The following is a 15,111-nucleotide window of genomic DNA, read 5'->3' as shown; positions in this document are numbered from 1 at the left end:
TGGAGGACAACTGGTTTGGGTCAAGTCCTCCCCTTTTAATTTTAATTTTCTATTTATTTGCAGTTGTTACAGTGGCAGAAGATATAATTATGTGATAAAATTTTCAATAGTCAATTAATAGTACGTGATGGCGTCGACATGTCCAACCTTCATGCCACCTTTATATATTTGCTAAATTAATAGTTTACCTTTATATATTTGCTAAATTAATAGTTTTTGTTAGAACAATTGAGCTGCACTTGGCACTATTCGATTAAGATTCTGATATTGCATAATTTTCTTTTAGGACCAAAAATATAATTTTGGCAAGATCTCTGGTACTATTCTGTATTTTCCTTGGAAGTGCTAATGTAATATTAGGTCTGTCTGATTTGTAATTATTTAGATTTGGATGTTGCTAACCAAATAGTAATTAATTATTCATAGTTATGGGACAAAAAAAAATTGATCGTGCAAGGTCACATCGTTGTTTCTGTCTTCTTTTATTGTTGTAAGAACAATTGACTTCTCAAGTATGAATTTTGTACTTATTTAAAAAAAGTTTTGTTTCCCAACTAGGGGTGAAAACGGAGCGGATAATGCTAATACCATATCTGCATCCGTCGGATAATGAGTAGATACGAATACGGATACGGATAGTAAACAGATGTCACAATTCAAAACAAAATCCGCCTTAAACGGATACGGATACGGTAACGGATAGTCCACGGATACGGATTCGAATACGGATATAAAACGAATAATGGTCGGATAATTAAGATATATTAACTTCTAAGATATAAATATTAATTAAAACAATAAATATAAATATTAATTATAATGTTGAAGAGATAAGAGATGATCTATTGATACATTATATATATAAAATAAAAGAATGGTAACAAAAGTTAAAGTGGTGTGGTGGTTTGATGTTAAGCCTTGATACTAGAGGACAAAGGTTTGAATCCCAGCTCAAGCAACTTATTTTAGCGCTGAAGGTCCTCCTAGCGGGTCCGCCTCAGCAAATGGGTTCGCCTAGAGGGTCCAGGTCTGCCTCATCAAATGGGGTTCTTAGCGGGTCCGATCATGTTCTGGATGATTCGGATATCCGCTCCGTTTTATACTTACTATCCGTATTCGTATCCGAATCCGGATATTCTGTGGATATTTGATAATTATTCGGATCCGTATCCAAAAGTATCCGGATCCGTTTAATTCGGATTCGGATTATAAGCGGATTCGGAGCGGATATCCGTCGGATAATCCGGCTCCATTTACACCCCTACTCCCAGCATATTTTAATATGAATATTATATTGAGTTGTTTAAATTGACTATTTGTATTATGAAAACGGAGATAAAGATGTTAGAAGCAATTGAGGCATGCAAGACATGAGGCATTTCAACCTTACTCGATCGTCAAATATATAAAAATAATAATCATCAGTCCTATTATTTAATAAAATATAGGCTAAGTCCTCCCAACGAAGACCAGGACTTGTTGATCAAACCATCCCCCATCCCCCCCCCCCCCCCCCCCCCACACACACCCCACCACCACCACCACCACCACCCACCCACCCCTCTCTCCGGCCGTATTTTGTTTGTGTTCATACACATGCATCCATCGTTCCCATGTTTAATAAGATAAAAAAATTCTAAATAATAGTCCCAATATAAATACTTAATATATACTTCAACTAATAGATTGCGAAATGTTGGTTTACAAGCATTCACAATTATGACAAATATCCGACCGAATATTCTCCTCTGCATTTCTATGAATATATTTTTCTTCATCTCAATATTATTCACCTCGTGTTTTCCATTTGACTCACTATTTTATATTTTTTAAGGAATCTAGTACTACCGGCTTTTATAATTTCCAAAATATGATATTAAGAGAGAGAGAGAGAGAGATCTAGAGAGGTAGAGAGATCGGGGACTTTGAACTTTCACGGAAGCAAGTCCAACACTAGAGACGAGAAGTGGAACCCTCCAGATATATACTATTAATTGACTATTGAAAATTTTATCACATAATTATATCTTCTGCCACTATAACAACCGCAAATAAATAGAAAATTAAAATTAAAAGGGGAGGACTTGACCCAAACCAGTTGTCCTGCACGGTTCTATGAATTCAAAAAGCCACAATATATGTTTCCACATTTCAAAATGCGGTATGAACCTTCTTGGCTGGAAAGTGACCCCATATTTGCATAAACAAATAAACTTTATTTTCAATTATAATAGATGATAGGTGGTTTGCAATTGCTTTTTTTTTTCTTTACCAGAAAAGAGAATATTTGTTTCGCATTAATTAATTGGTGCAAGTTAGGTATGAGCTAAAAGCAGGAGTAGAACTAGGGTGTTCTTAAGCTCACCAAAGTGTTTGGTGAGCTTACCTCCAAAATCCATCAAATCGGTTTCAAATAACGAATCCGAACCGTTGAAATCTACCTATCTTATGAGTGATGCGTCTACATGTGAAAATTTTAAACATTCGAATTAATTTAGTATAAAGTTAAGCGGTCAAAAAACATTCAAAAATTACCATAACACTGGCTATAACATCCATATGTGTGAATTAATTATATAAGCAATTAAGTTAATTTGTATGAATTTATTTGATTTGGTATGCATGAATTTATTCAGTGAATATGTTTGTATGAATTAAGAATTTTGATATATTTGTATGTATGAATTTAGCTATAAACTTAATTTATAGTAGTTGATTTGGTTAATTACAATTGAGTTAAGAGTATTCTTCAGTAATTAGTCATATAAATATTATTTTATTTTAGCCATAATTGATAAGATGTGTTATGAAAATTTAAGATATAGCAGGAAATCAAATATACAAATTTATAAATCTGTCAAGCTAGTAATGAGCTAGCTCGGCTCGCTCAGACAAGCTACGAGTCGGTCTTGAGCAATAGTTTTAGCTCGGGACCTAAAATCCAAACTCGCTCGCTCAGTTTGATACACCAACAAACCGAGTACGAGTGTGACCTAGCTCGCTCTTTAACAGCTCGTTGCCACCCCTAGATTCTGACTAGGCTAATTAATTTATTAAACGCTAAGTTCTCACGGTAAAGACCAAGACTTGGGGACTTGGCCGGGGGGTCAATACCTGAAAACATATTAAATTCACCGTGTTCATCCAAATTAATGCATGCATCGATAGATCCGATGGTGAATATAGCACATTCACCATTGGTTTTCAGTATATAACCAATGAAAAAATATAAGATTATTCTCCACCTGGTTTTTTTTAAAGAAAACCGGTACAAATTGTTAGACATTTAATTACCATTGATCCACGTAAAATATTGTTTTGTGTTTAGTACTTTAGTGTTGCACACTTTATTTTGCAATTTGTTAAATTAACACCATATTATTTACCATTTGTTAATTTTTTGTATGCAACCATATTTTATTTTGAAACCGTGGTATCATGAACGAATTTCAATTTAGTACAAAGTTGCACAATTAGTGTAGAGTGATTTTGAGCTTTTTGATATTATTTTATTGAAGTCGAAAGAGGTTGCACAATTAGTACGGAATCTGAGAGTAGAACTAGGGTGTTCTTAAGCTCACGAAAGTGTTTGGTGAGCTTAACTTCAAAACCCATTAAATCAGTTTCAAATGATGAATCCGAATCATTGAAACCCGCCTACCTTACGAGTGATGCGTCTACATGTGAAAATTATAAACATTCGAATTAATTTAGTATAAAGTCAATCGGTCAAAATTAGAAAGTTAATAAATTAATTTACCTTTGTTCATACAAATATATTAAATTCACCGTGTTCATACAAATTAATGCATACAAACATATTAAATTCACCGTGTTCATACAAACATATTAATTTAGTATACCGTTGGACTTGGCCGGGGGGTCAATACCTGAAAACATATTAAATTCACCGTGTTCATACAAATTAATGCATGCATCGATAGATCCCAAGTTAAAAGCATAGATTGAGAAATGTTGGCAAACAAGCATGCATTTAATTTTTTTTTTCAATCACAAAAATTACAAAAAATCCTAATAATCTCTTCTAAATTTCTAAATATATATTTTTCTTCATCTCTTTTAATGAATCTACAACTACCCGCTTCAATAATTTTAATGAATATATCTTTTTTTTTTAGACCTTCGCAGAGGCGCCTCTGCAAAGTCGTGAGGAGGAATCAAACTCTCGACCTTTAGGTACAACAACTCTAGCACATTTTTCTAGTCAATTGTGCTACCTCCCCTTTCCCTTAATGAATATATCTTTAACAAGTGTGTCTGTGTGTTCTGAGAATTAATTGAAAACGTAGTTTATAATATTTAATGGTCCAACGGCTAAGTGATTCAGAGTATTGTATTCAATTTAAATGGAATCAAAAATATACATTGCGATAAAGATGAACTCCAGTACGTAATTTCACTTTATTAGAGGGAATCTTCGTGCGCTACAATTTTAATTCACTGTTGCTAGCTATTGTTTACAACACGTGTCACCCAATTCACTGTTACTAGTCAGTTTAGTACAATGAAACTATGACTATATTTTCGTATCGTTTGTCAAAATTAGAAAATTAATAATTTAATTTTACTGCATTTATTTTTTGAATGTTTTTAAACCGTTTGACTTTATACTAAATTAATTTGAATATTTAAAATTTTCACATGTAGACGCATCAATCGTAAGGTAGACAGATTTCAACGGTTTGAATTCGTCATTTTAAACCGATTTGATGAGTTTTGAAGTTAAAGTTCACCGAACACTTTGGTGAGCTTAAGAACACCCTAGTTCTACTCCAGTTGGATTATAATTCGAGAAACTTTTTCCAATGGCTAAGTTTAGTACCCTAAACCTTAATTAAGCCCCACGCCGTGGTAATTTCGTTGTGTGTATAAGCACATGCATGCGTTGAACCCATGTTTAATAAAAAGTATAAATAACCTTGTTTTCTTAATAATAATTCAACTGTACTTCTAACTTCTACTAATAGATTGAGAAATGTTGTGGTACATGCATTCAGATTATTTTTCAATCACAAAAATTACAAATATTTGAATATATATAGTATCCTCCAAATTTCTAAATAATGAATGTTCTTCTTAATTATCTCCTCATTATTCACCTTCTGCTTTGCATTACACTGACTATTTTTATTTTTTTAATGTATCTAGTACTACAAGCTTCTACCAATTTTAAATTATGATATTAAGATTAAAGCATATACTCTTTTAATGGTGCAGAATTTTAATAAAAACAGCGATTTTCAAACCATCTTAATAAATAGTAAAAAAAATTCCAAAAAAATATAAAATTTTGTCTCCAAGCACATTTTTAATATAGATTAAACATCTAACGGTTTGGATCAGCTATTTGGACTTCGAAACTAGAGATATGAGCACAAATAAAAACACTCACTTTAGTTTGGAAAGCATGATAGCTTTACTCTCTCTCTCTCTCTCTCTATATATATATATATATATATATATATATATATATATATATATATTCTAATTTTTCAGATCTGGGTTAGTTCTTATTACGATAAATTAAATTTATTAAAATCTCAATTTGTTAATTTGACCTCGACTGGCTAGAACTACAAAGGCATCCAAAACCTTTTTCCATAAATATTATTAAGCGTAATTGAAAGGCAAACGAACTAGTCTGTCCATTATAAAAATCTATATTTAATAAACCTGGTAAGGTACGTGTATGTTGCAAATCAAAATAGGCATAAAAAATTTGTATGGTAGGTAAACATCAATTCAGAAAAGAGAAATTTAGATATATACCCATCATAACTTGTTCAATTAGATATTTTCCCATCAAAACTTTAAAATTAATTATTTCCCATCTAATTAGAACTATATTATAAATATACCCATTTCTTAATTAAATCAATTAAAAAAATAATTAATAGTAATAAAAAAATAAAAAGGCAGTTATACCCATACCTCATCCCTTCCCTCTCAATCTGTTTTGACACCAAGTACTGTCTCTCTCTTTCCCTCCTTTTTCGTCCCTCTACTGGAGATGCAGTTCCTCCTCCAGACGAGTTGGAGGAATCCTCGAGGGTGAGAGCAGTGATCCTCTCTTGTGATGAAACTCTGATCAGCGTCAAGGCCAAGACCAAGCTTCAAGCAGGTATTGGGGCCTTTTATGCTTGATTCCAGGCCTCAGCCATAGACCTTATTACCGCATTTTATGATCCATTTGTTGGTGCATTTATGAAACTCCTCTAACCTAGGATTTTGGTTCATGACCTTTTCGTTTTTTGCTGAAATATCTTTTGACTGTATATCTCTGTAAGTTGCGTTTTTTTTTTTTTCCTGAATTATTTTGCAATTTTTCATTTTTGGTATTAGACTGATCAAAATTGCTGTGAATTAGAACTAAAAATGTACCAGAAAATGGAGAAGTCAGGTTTTGGAGCTCTAATACAATTCATTATGTAGTACATCCGTTGTTTTTTTATTTGTAGATTTACTGGTTAGGAAATACTTTTGAAAAATTTAATGTTAGCTAAGGTATAGATTAAAAATCTAACTCGAACTCCACATTTTTCCTTAGGTCCATGGCATGTGGGAGACTGATATTGAATGGATCAATGCTCCTCAATTTTGATAAAACTTTAAAAAGTTATTGTAATTGGAAAAATTTTGGCATCTAATTTCACATGACATGATTTGGCACAGGATAAATTACTAATATAGTTATTATCAGATATGATAATCAGATCTTAAATAACAACATATCTCAGAGTATTTAAGCAAAATAACATCTCACATAATTGTGCAATATATGAAAAAGTTGTATAAACAGAAAACTAAATAGCAGCTAAGTTTACAAAAACTCAATCAATGTTAGATGTCTTAGTGCATTACATTCGGTAATTTCAAAATAAGAAAATAGATCCTTGCGATCAATTTCAAGTTCACAAATTAAATGCATAGCATGACTAACAATTTACAAGAATTTCTTGTCATGTAAGATACATAAAAGAAGAAAATGGATAGTAAAATCTGAGCTACTATCAAATTTGCAAAAAAAGCTCTAGCATCATGACATATTTGGAAAGGGATGAGGGATGGGCATAACTGCCTTTTTATTTTTTTTAATATTATTAATTATTATTTTTAGTTGATTTAATTGAGATATGGGTATATTTATAATATAGTTCTATTTAGATGGGGAAATAACTAATTTTAAAGTTTTAATGGGGAAATATCTAATTGAACAAGTTATGATGGATATATATCTAAATTTCTCTTTAAAAGAACCCTGATGATAGTCCCGGAGATCTTTAATAAAAAGAAAAATAAATAATGTTTCCGCGTCAAATCAAAGAAAAATCCTTAGTCAATGATCCATACTTGGCAACTAATTTCCCTTTCGATTTTAAATTGAGAGAGGAAAATATTTTAAGATGAACTTATTACTCCATTAACTTATTATTATTAATATTATTATAAATTATGGTAATTCTTTTTTACGATAATTATAAGAATATACTCATTGATAATCTTAGACATATTATTATTGAAAAACAAAATCTAATTATCAAATATTCAACAGTTATTGTGTATTTTAAAACATATATAAAATATTAGCAAGCAGAAGTTGTATATTTCATTTTGCTATCGTGCAACATGAACATATATAACCAATAATAATAATAATAATGGCATATAATTAATTTGCAGTTCAAGTGCCACTGGGATTTTTTAGGATATATGCACTATTTAATTTTTAGGATATAATAATGGCACATGCGACTTTTTCCTTTAAAACTTGTACAAAGAGATGTGGTCTTCACCTAACAAGACTAAATGCATATGATTGTTTTCAGCTATAAAATTGAAAAACAACTTTCAGTTTTGCAGCACGGGTAAATACTTTACAAATTAAAATTTAAAAAAATTAAAACTTTTATCTTTCTCTCTCAAAAAAAAAAACGCCAGTACTGCTCTCACAAATCCAAAAAAAATATCAGTACTGAAAGTTGCTTAATTTGGAAGCTCATTAAAGGGGACTTGTCGTACTTTGAAATGGCTTCAGAATTGACCCAGACTGTAAAAGTAGTGCTACATCTAAAAAATTTACAATTTAAAAACGTATTTATTTTTATTATTTATTTATGCTATAGGAAAATATCAGCACGAAGTAAATTGTTATTGTCTCGTTTTAAAAATTGTTATTGTGTTTTTTAGCAAATTGAGTCAGAACCAGAAATGTTCATTACCAACTTAGGTATGCTTCGAATTATGCCCATACTGCAAAAAAAGAAACCCCATTAGTGTTGTACCATGTCAGCTTGGTACGATACAGTTGCCTCTGGTACTGTTACCTTTGGTGTGGAAATCTTAGGTCAACCACCTTGTTGCTTTCTTATTTCGTTCTTCATCCAAACATTACTCTCTCTGTTCTCTCTCTAAGACGAACAAAGAGTAGACAAGGTATTTCAACGGATCACTTTAAGTCTTAGACACCAGTGTTTAACACAAAATTGAGAAATAATTTACATACAACATCGTCCTTATGTCATTCATGTAGCTGGATGCAGAGGTATATGGTATTATTAATCGTCTCCTGGTGGATACAGAGGTATATAGACTGTACAATTGCAGTTGAGTCTATGTAATCAATCCCATCTGACCGATCGATGGTTGTTTGTTGAGCACACAACATATGGTGGTAATTACTATCTGATAAAGGTTGTCCATTCTCACAAGGTGCAGTATGATTTACGGTGTTCCCATTTCTGCTCCTAGAATGCAAACCGCTCTACTCTTTTGTATCCATCCCTTTCAATAATATCGATCCCTGAATAATAACACTACTAGTCCACTAAGGCCTTGAAATTTGATATTTTCTTGTTCAGGGATAATTTTGTGCAAGGGTCACAAACAAGTTAATTACAATATCACAATATCATATTATCGTAGAATTAGTCTTTATTAGGAGTAGGACTAATTTTATATCCAGTTACATATCTTGGAACCCAATACTATTATACATTAGAAGGAAGCTGACGGAATTATACAAACTGAAGCACTAAGAAAATCGTAAATTACAACATAATACAATACAATACAATACAATACAATACAATACAAGAGAGCATTTCCCACAATCTAATACAATACAATACAATGTAGGAAACCAAAATGGCTACATAATGAGAAAGGTGATAATGATGAGAAAATAAAATATACAACCGACATAAATAGGAAAAGAGATGATGGTAATTAATGACCGATGGCAATGCTCTGCTCCGCTTCATTATCTGTATTAAAATAATTGCTCATAAGCTCAATCTCTATTGAATGTTGGGATCGTTCAGTGAGCAGGGTCTCTGTTTCTTCAGGATCGTGCTCTTGTCTCCAAGGATGCTGCATAAACTTGTTTACTCGAAGAAGTTCTTCAGCTACGTCTTCCATCGTAGGTCGCTCTTCCCCCTTCATACTTAGACATTTCTTAGCCAGTTCAGCAACCTCCATGATTAATTCCATATCATCTTCATTTTTAATTTCATCATCTAGAAGCTCTTGTATTTTGTTCTCTTCCATAGCAGAGAGGAAGCGAGACGAAAGACTCATCTCATCTTCTGGTGCATCAAAATTAACTACCGGCTTGCTGGTTAGAAGCTCCAGAAGAACTACACCGAAGCTGTACACATCACTCTTGTCTGTCAGTTTGCAAGATTGCACGTATTCTGGATCAAGGTACCCAAATGTTCCTTGCACAAGAGTGACACATTGTGCTTCATCTGTCGGAACAAGTATTGAGGCTCCAAAATCTGACACCTTTGCCATATAATTTTGGTCCAAGAGAATATTTGCAGACTTCACATCTCCATGGAAAATCGGAGGAGATGCTGAACTGTGCAAGTAGGCAAGTGCTTCTGCTGATTCATGTGCAATCCGTAGACGGGTTGGGAGAGAAATGCGTGATCCTTGCTTTTTACCGTGTATATAGTGAGACAGGGTACCATTTGGGATAAACTCGTATACTAGCATAGGAACCTCGACCTCTAGACAACAGCCTAGGATTTTAACAATGTTTTTGTGGTTAATTTGAGAGAGAATTAGCATCTCTTTACCGAATTCTTTCTTCTTGCTCTCATCGACTATCTTACACTTTTTAATGGCAACTGTTTGATCTCTTAGAGTTCCTTTGTAGACGGTGCCATGGCCTCCATAGCCAAGTATATTTGCACTGGCAAAATTGTCTGTTGCTTGTTCTACCTGTTGCTTCGTGAAGATAGTAAAACCAAACCCTTGGTTTAATTTAATCTTCTCCAACAGAATCCATCCCCCATGTTGTTGAAAGTATATCTCTTTTACTTTTGAAAGGTTTCTTCTCTCCCGGAGCACATATATGGCAACCCCAAGAAATATTAAAGCAGCAATACCGGCAGCAGTTCCTACATTATTTAGTGCAAACTTGCTTTAATCTTCTGTAGGAATATTTATAATTATTGCTCCTAGTTAATACGTACTTATATATGTATCTAACTTCATTTCTGGTCAATGTCATACCTTGTGGTATATATGTTATAATTATTGCTCCTAGAGAACTATTACCCTCATGAACACCCACACTTTTAAGCTATCATATCCACCTTAATAAAATATAAAATAGATTCTGATAGTGTATGGTATTTTTCCATCGACGGTGCTATAAATTAACTCGCTCATAACATTATATATTACACAATAATAAAATATAATTTTGTTACAGTTTAATTTTGATAATTAATGTTCTTTTATTATAAAACAGATATATAAATTATATTTTTCGTATGAAATATTCATAAGAGCAGACATGCTTAGTTATTTGTACATTAAAAATATTTAATTCAGCAATTTTTATTTTATAAATAGCAAACCAGTAAATATCAAAATTAATATTGTCGAATAATTTTTAATTAGATCTTTTTGTAATAATAGAAGTTGAAGTTTGGCAAGTAAATTTTCGCAATTATCATTGAAAATTACAACATTATATAACAATAATTCTAGCAGCTCACTTATATAACAGCTAGGGTAGACAGCGGTAGTTATCAATCAAGTTTTATAATCAATAGTTATAATAGCACGAATTACATAATTGAGAAAATGTTTTGTCCCCCAAGCTTTCAACGGCTCCCCTTTTTTCTTCCGATCATTATCGTCCATTATCCCGACAACCTGTGATGAATTTTGTGAGTCTAAAACTATGAAAATCTTATACTTTGGAGTTATATTAGTGTCGCTATTTTTTTTTCTGGAGATATGTTATGCACAAAAACTTGATATGCTAGTTTTAAAGGCTTGCACACAAAGGTTTAAAGGCTCATTTTGCTATGTATACATACTGCACTTTGATAAGTTACTGGCAAGGTTAAAAGGCTTGACACAAGTACTTTAAAGAGTTGTAGACATATATTTAAAAACTTGACAAACAAAATTTAAAGTTCCTATAAAATTTTACTGTAAACAAAATTGATAAGGAATATACTTACATGTACGATTTAAACGTTTGACATGCATACTTTAAATGGTAGTAGAGAAAGGTTTAAAGGTTAGAGAAACCAAATTTAAAGTGCCTACGGGCTTGTACTGCAAAAAACTATTGATAAGTTACATATATGGCTTAAAGGCTTGATACTAAAAAGAGTTATAGACAGATATTTAACGGCTTGAGAAATAAATTTTAAAGTGCCTACGGACTTTTATTGTCAAAAAATGTTGATAAGTTACATGTAAGGTTTAAAGACTTGGCATGAGTAGTTTAAAGAGTTGTAGACAAATGTTTAAAGGCTTGAGAAACAAAATATTTAAAGACTTGACTATAATTTTTTTTTAATGCAAGATTTAAAGGCTTAACACTGATACTTTAAATGGCTGTATACATAGATTTAAAGGCTTGAGAAACAAAATTTAAAGTTCCTACGGATTTTTACTATAAAAAAATAAAACAACGTCACAAATATACTCAAAAGTATTTCATCATTGATCTAATTTGAAAGAGAAATTTAGTTTGAAAATTTATCATAGATCGTTGGAAAACTAGACGAGAATTATTGGAGGAAAAAAAAAGTGGGTGAAAGAAATATTTTTTTGTTGGTTTGCAGACAAATTGTGAGATAAAATATTTATAAGTTGAACTAGTTAGATTTTATGTTTAAAGTAGTACTTTAAAAGATTGTAGATATAGCTTTAAAGGAATGGGCATAACGCTAAGATAGTTTCGGAACGAGGATTGAGTTTGGCAGAAGGGGGGGGGGGGGGGGGGGGGGGTTAATTAGTTTGTCCCTATATAATTACACCAACCAAAAAATTTATCATGTAGTACATTACATTACACATTATAAGGATATAAAGTTGTTCTTATTTGTACCCTTATTCATACCCGTTTTATTGAATACGATAAATACATATGATAAATGGGTATAAGTATTTTATTGACAGTACTCCAATAAAAAAATGGTTTAAATTAAATGGATGTACATTATGGATCGAGTTAACATGCCACGATTTGACCAGATCCGACAGATTGTGTGAGAATTAAGAGGTAGTATTTATAACAGCAATTTGTCGAATCAACGATTGACTTCTGGAACTTCTAACATTTATTGTGACAATTGAGAAAACGACAATTGTTGATTCGATAATATTTGGAACTGTGGGGGCTCGCTGGGGAATAAATGAGAAAAATGTACCAGTGGCGTTGGTTTTGTTCTATTGGTTTTATTTAAAATACATTAATATAAAAAAAATCTACATGTTTGAGTCCGTCGATTCTTAGCAAATTGTCCCATTTGCATTCAACAAAATAATTGAGGTAGGGGTTAATCGGATTTGGGTGAGTAATTTTTTAAGAAAATTGTATAGGTACGATTAAATTTTTGCGGCGTCGATCGAGCTAAGTGGCCGATATTTATCTTGAAAAAAAATCCCTTCTCTCTCTATTTCTATACTTGTAACAACATCCAAAAATTCATGGAAGTTATAAGTTATGTATCTTGAGAAGGTAATAACAAACCTGTAACTAGTGCCACGTTGAGATCACATTCTCCCGGACCAGGATTGTTATGATTGCTACGCCAACCGAAAGGACAAGAACAGCGATATCCTCCTTCAAAATTGTGACATTTTCCTGGCTTGGAGCATGCATTTGGGTTGGCACATTCGTTGATGTCTGCAAGAATTAGTATATGCCACATTATCTGTTTTGTTAATATGATGGGCAACTGTTGTGGGTGCCACCGCAGGGATTATAAAAAAGTAACAATAAAAATAAAAGAGATCAATAGAAATATAAATAAAAATAAAAGAGAGCAAGACCTTGGCAAACTCCGTGAAGGTAAGGATTGCCTTCATAACCATCGGAGCAGTTGCAGAGATAACCATGATCAGTTAATGTCAAGCAAATACTATGATTGCTTCTGCATGCAAAGGAGGATGTTTTAGTTTGTGCGATGTCGCATGTTGTGCCTTCTATGACCCAGTTGACCAACACCGGCAGTGATTGAGACTGATACCGAACCAGTTGACGAACACCATTAGTTTTGGGGAGCACAAGAGCACTCAGCTCTTCATTGGTGATGTAAGTGGTTTGGAAGATGAACGCAGCCTCCTCGACCACCGTAGCATAGCTGCAACGACTAAAATTATGCACCTCTGAGTTGTTGCTCCTCTCATCAAACCAGACGTCAATGTAAGATGTTTCTGTGGGGATTGCTGTCTGGCAACAGCCAATTCCAGAGCAGGATCCATACTTAGTCAGGATTTCTAGGCTATCACACGAAGAAAGGCACCCTACTGAGGAATTAGTACTCGAGTCAAGGCCAAGATAAGCAAGAGTATTACACCCAATGACTGTAAACTTGTTCTTCTCGGTGTTCAGCCAGACTGACTCACCAAAGTAATATCCCAAATTATTGTAATCCTCTTTCTTTGCCGTGGTGTTATAACACTGCGAAGCTACAAGGCTGCCGATACGTGCCTGACCCAAGGACAGGCTTATATTCAGAATCGGAAAAAAAACAAGGTAAGGTGTAGGTGCACCATTATTGTCAGTTGGTGAACTGGAAAGGTAAGGTGTAGGTGTACCATTGTTGTAAGTTGTGTGGCAAGTGACATTGAATGCATCATTCAGGGAGCAATTTAGGCCAATTCCGAAAGGGTAAGGGATGGGAATTCCACCACAGCTCTCTTCGCATCCAGGCCGAGCTATGATGCTTCCAGATTCAGTGCTTTTGATGTGGAGGAGAAGTTGGGTTAGTATCATTGTCACCAAAGTACTGTATAAGGTATGTACTACTTGCAACGAGTTTCTTTTTGTTTTCTTCATCATATTCATAACTAGCCTTAATTACTGAGTAATCACTATATATTTTCTCTAGATTCTACCAACAAAATATGTGCACCATTACTGCAGTTCAAGGCTTTTTCCAAAATGATGACCTGTTAAAAAAAGTATTATAATAAACACATATACATCACTATTTGGAAAGAGTCAATGTTTACTTGTAATAATAATTGAAAAATAATCAGCCACACATTTATGACTATTTTGTTTTCAATCTCAATGTCCATACGTTCATTATCAACCGCACACGTATTGACTGGAACTGTGTGCGTGGAGCCTTTGAAAGTAACGTTCTTGTATTAAAGACAACTGGGTTGTTAAATTTACTTGTTGAATTCAAACTGAAAGAAGAAAATATCTTACAAAAAATTTCCTTTCAAGTTGTCAATAAAAAAATTCGAATCAAAAGTCACCTTATCGATAATTTATTTTCATTCAAACATCAACATGCATCTGAGATATTTTCTTGGTTGTTTTCATCATTAACCAAAAGTCAGATGGACAACAATTAATAAAAGTGAATATATGAAGTCACCTCCTCAAGTCAACTTAAATTTAAAGCTTGAAAAAACCTTACAATTCAGCAAACAGACCATGATCCGAAATTTTTATTAATATCCAAAAAAAACTAAAAAAATTCAAATTAAACCCACTTTGCATCGGGATTTTGGAAAATGCTCAAATCAGTGAGAATCTCACCGGTTCTATAATCTTTTTGTGTATTGAAATATTCTACCCAGTTTTTTTTTTAATTT

At 32.9% G+C, this 15,111-nt stretch overlaps 1 protein-coding gene across 1 annotated transcript; it reads right to left on the bottom strand.

The window, feature by feature from the left end:
- Positions 1–9,048: 9,048 nt before the first annotated feature.
- Positions 9,049–14,366, bottom strand: LOC144546049 (wall-associated receptor kinase 3-like). The gene is made up of 3 exons (XM_078294595.1): positions 13,330–14,366; positions 13,028–13,183; positions 9,049–10,424 (listed from the first exon to the last, which is right to left on the bottom strand). Exons 1-3 carry the CDS (start codon positions 14,345–14,347, stop codon positions 9,247–9,249), a joined length of 2,352 nt encoding a protein of 783 aa, XP_078150721.1. The 5' UTR covers positions 14,348–14,366; the 3' UTR covers positions 9,049–9,246.
- Positions 14,367–15,111: the final 745 nt, after the last annotated feature.

Source organism: Carex rostrata, chromosome 29, assembly GCF_964058835.1.
Source record: "Carex rostrata chromosome 29, lpCarRost1.2, whole genome shotgun sequence".
Classification (NCBI taxonomy): Eukaryota; Viridiplantae; Streptophyta; class Magnoliopsida; order Poales; family Cyperaceae; genus Carex; species Carex rostrata.
The sequence above is the reverse complement of the archived record's forward strand: the minus strand, read 5'-3'. Positions and strand labels throughout refer to the sequence as shown.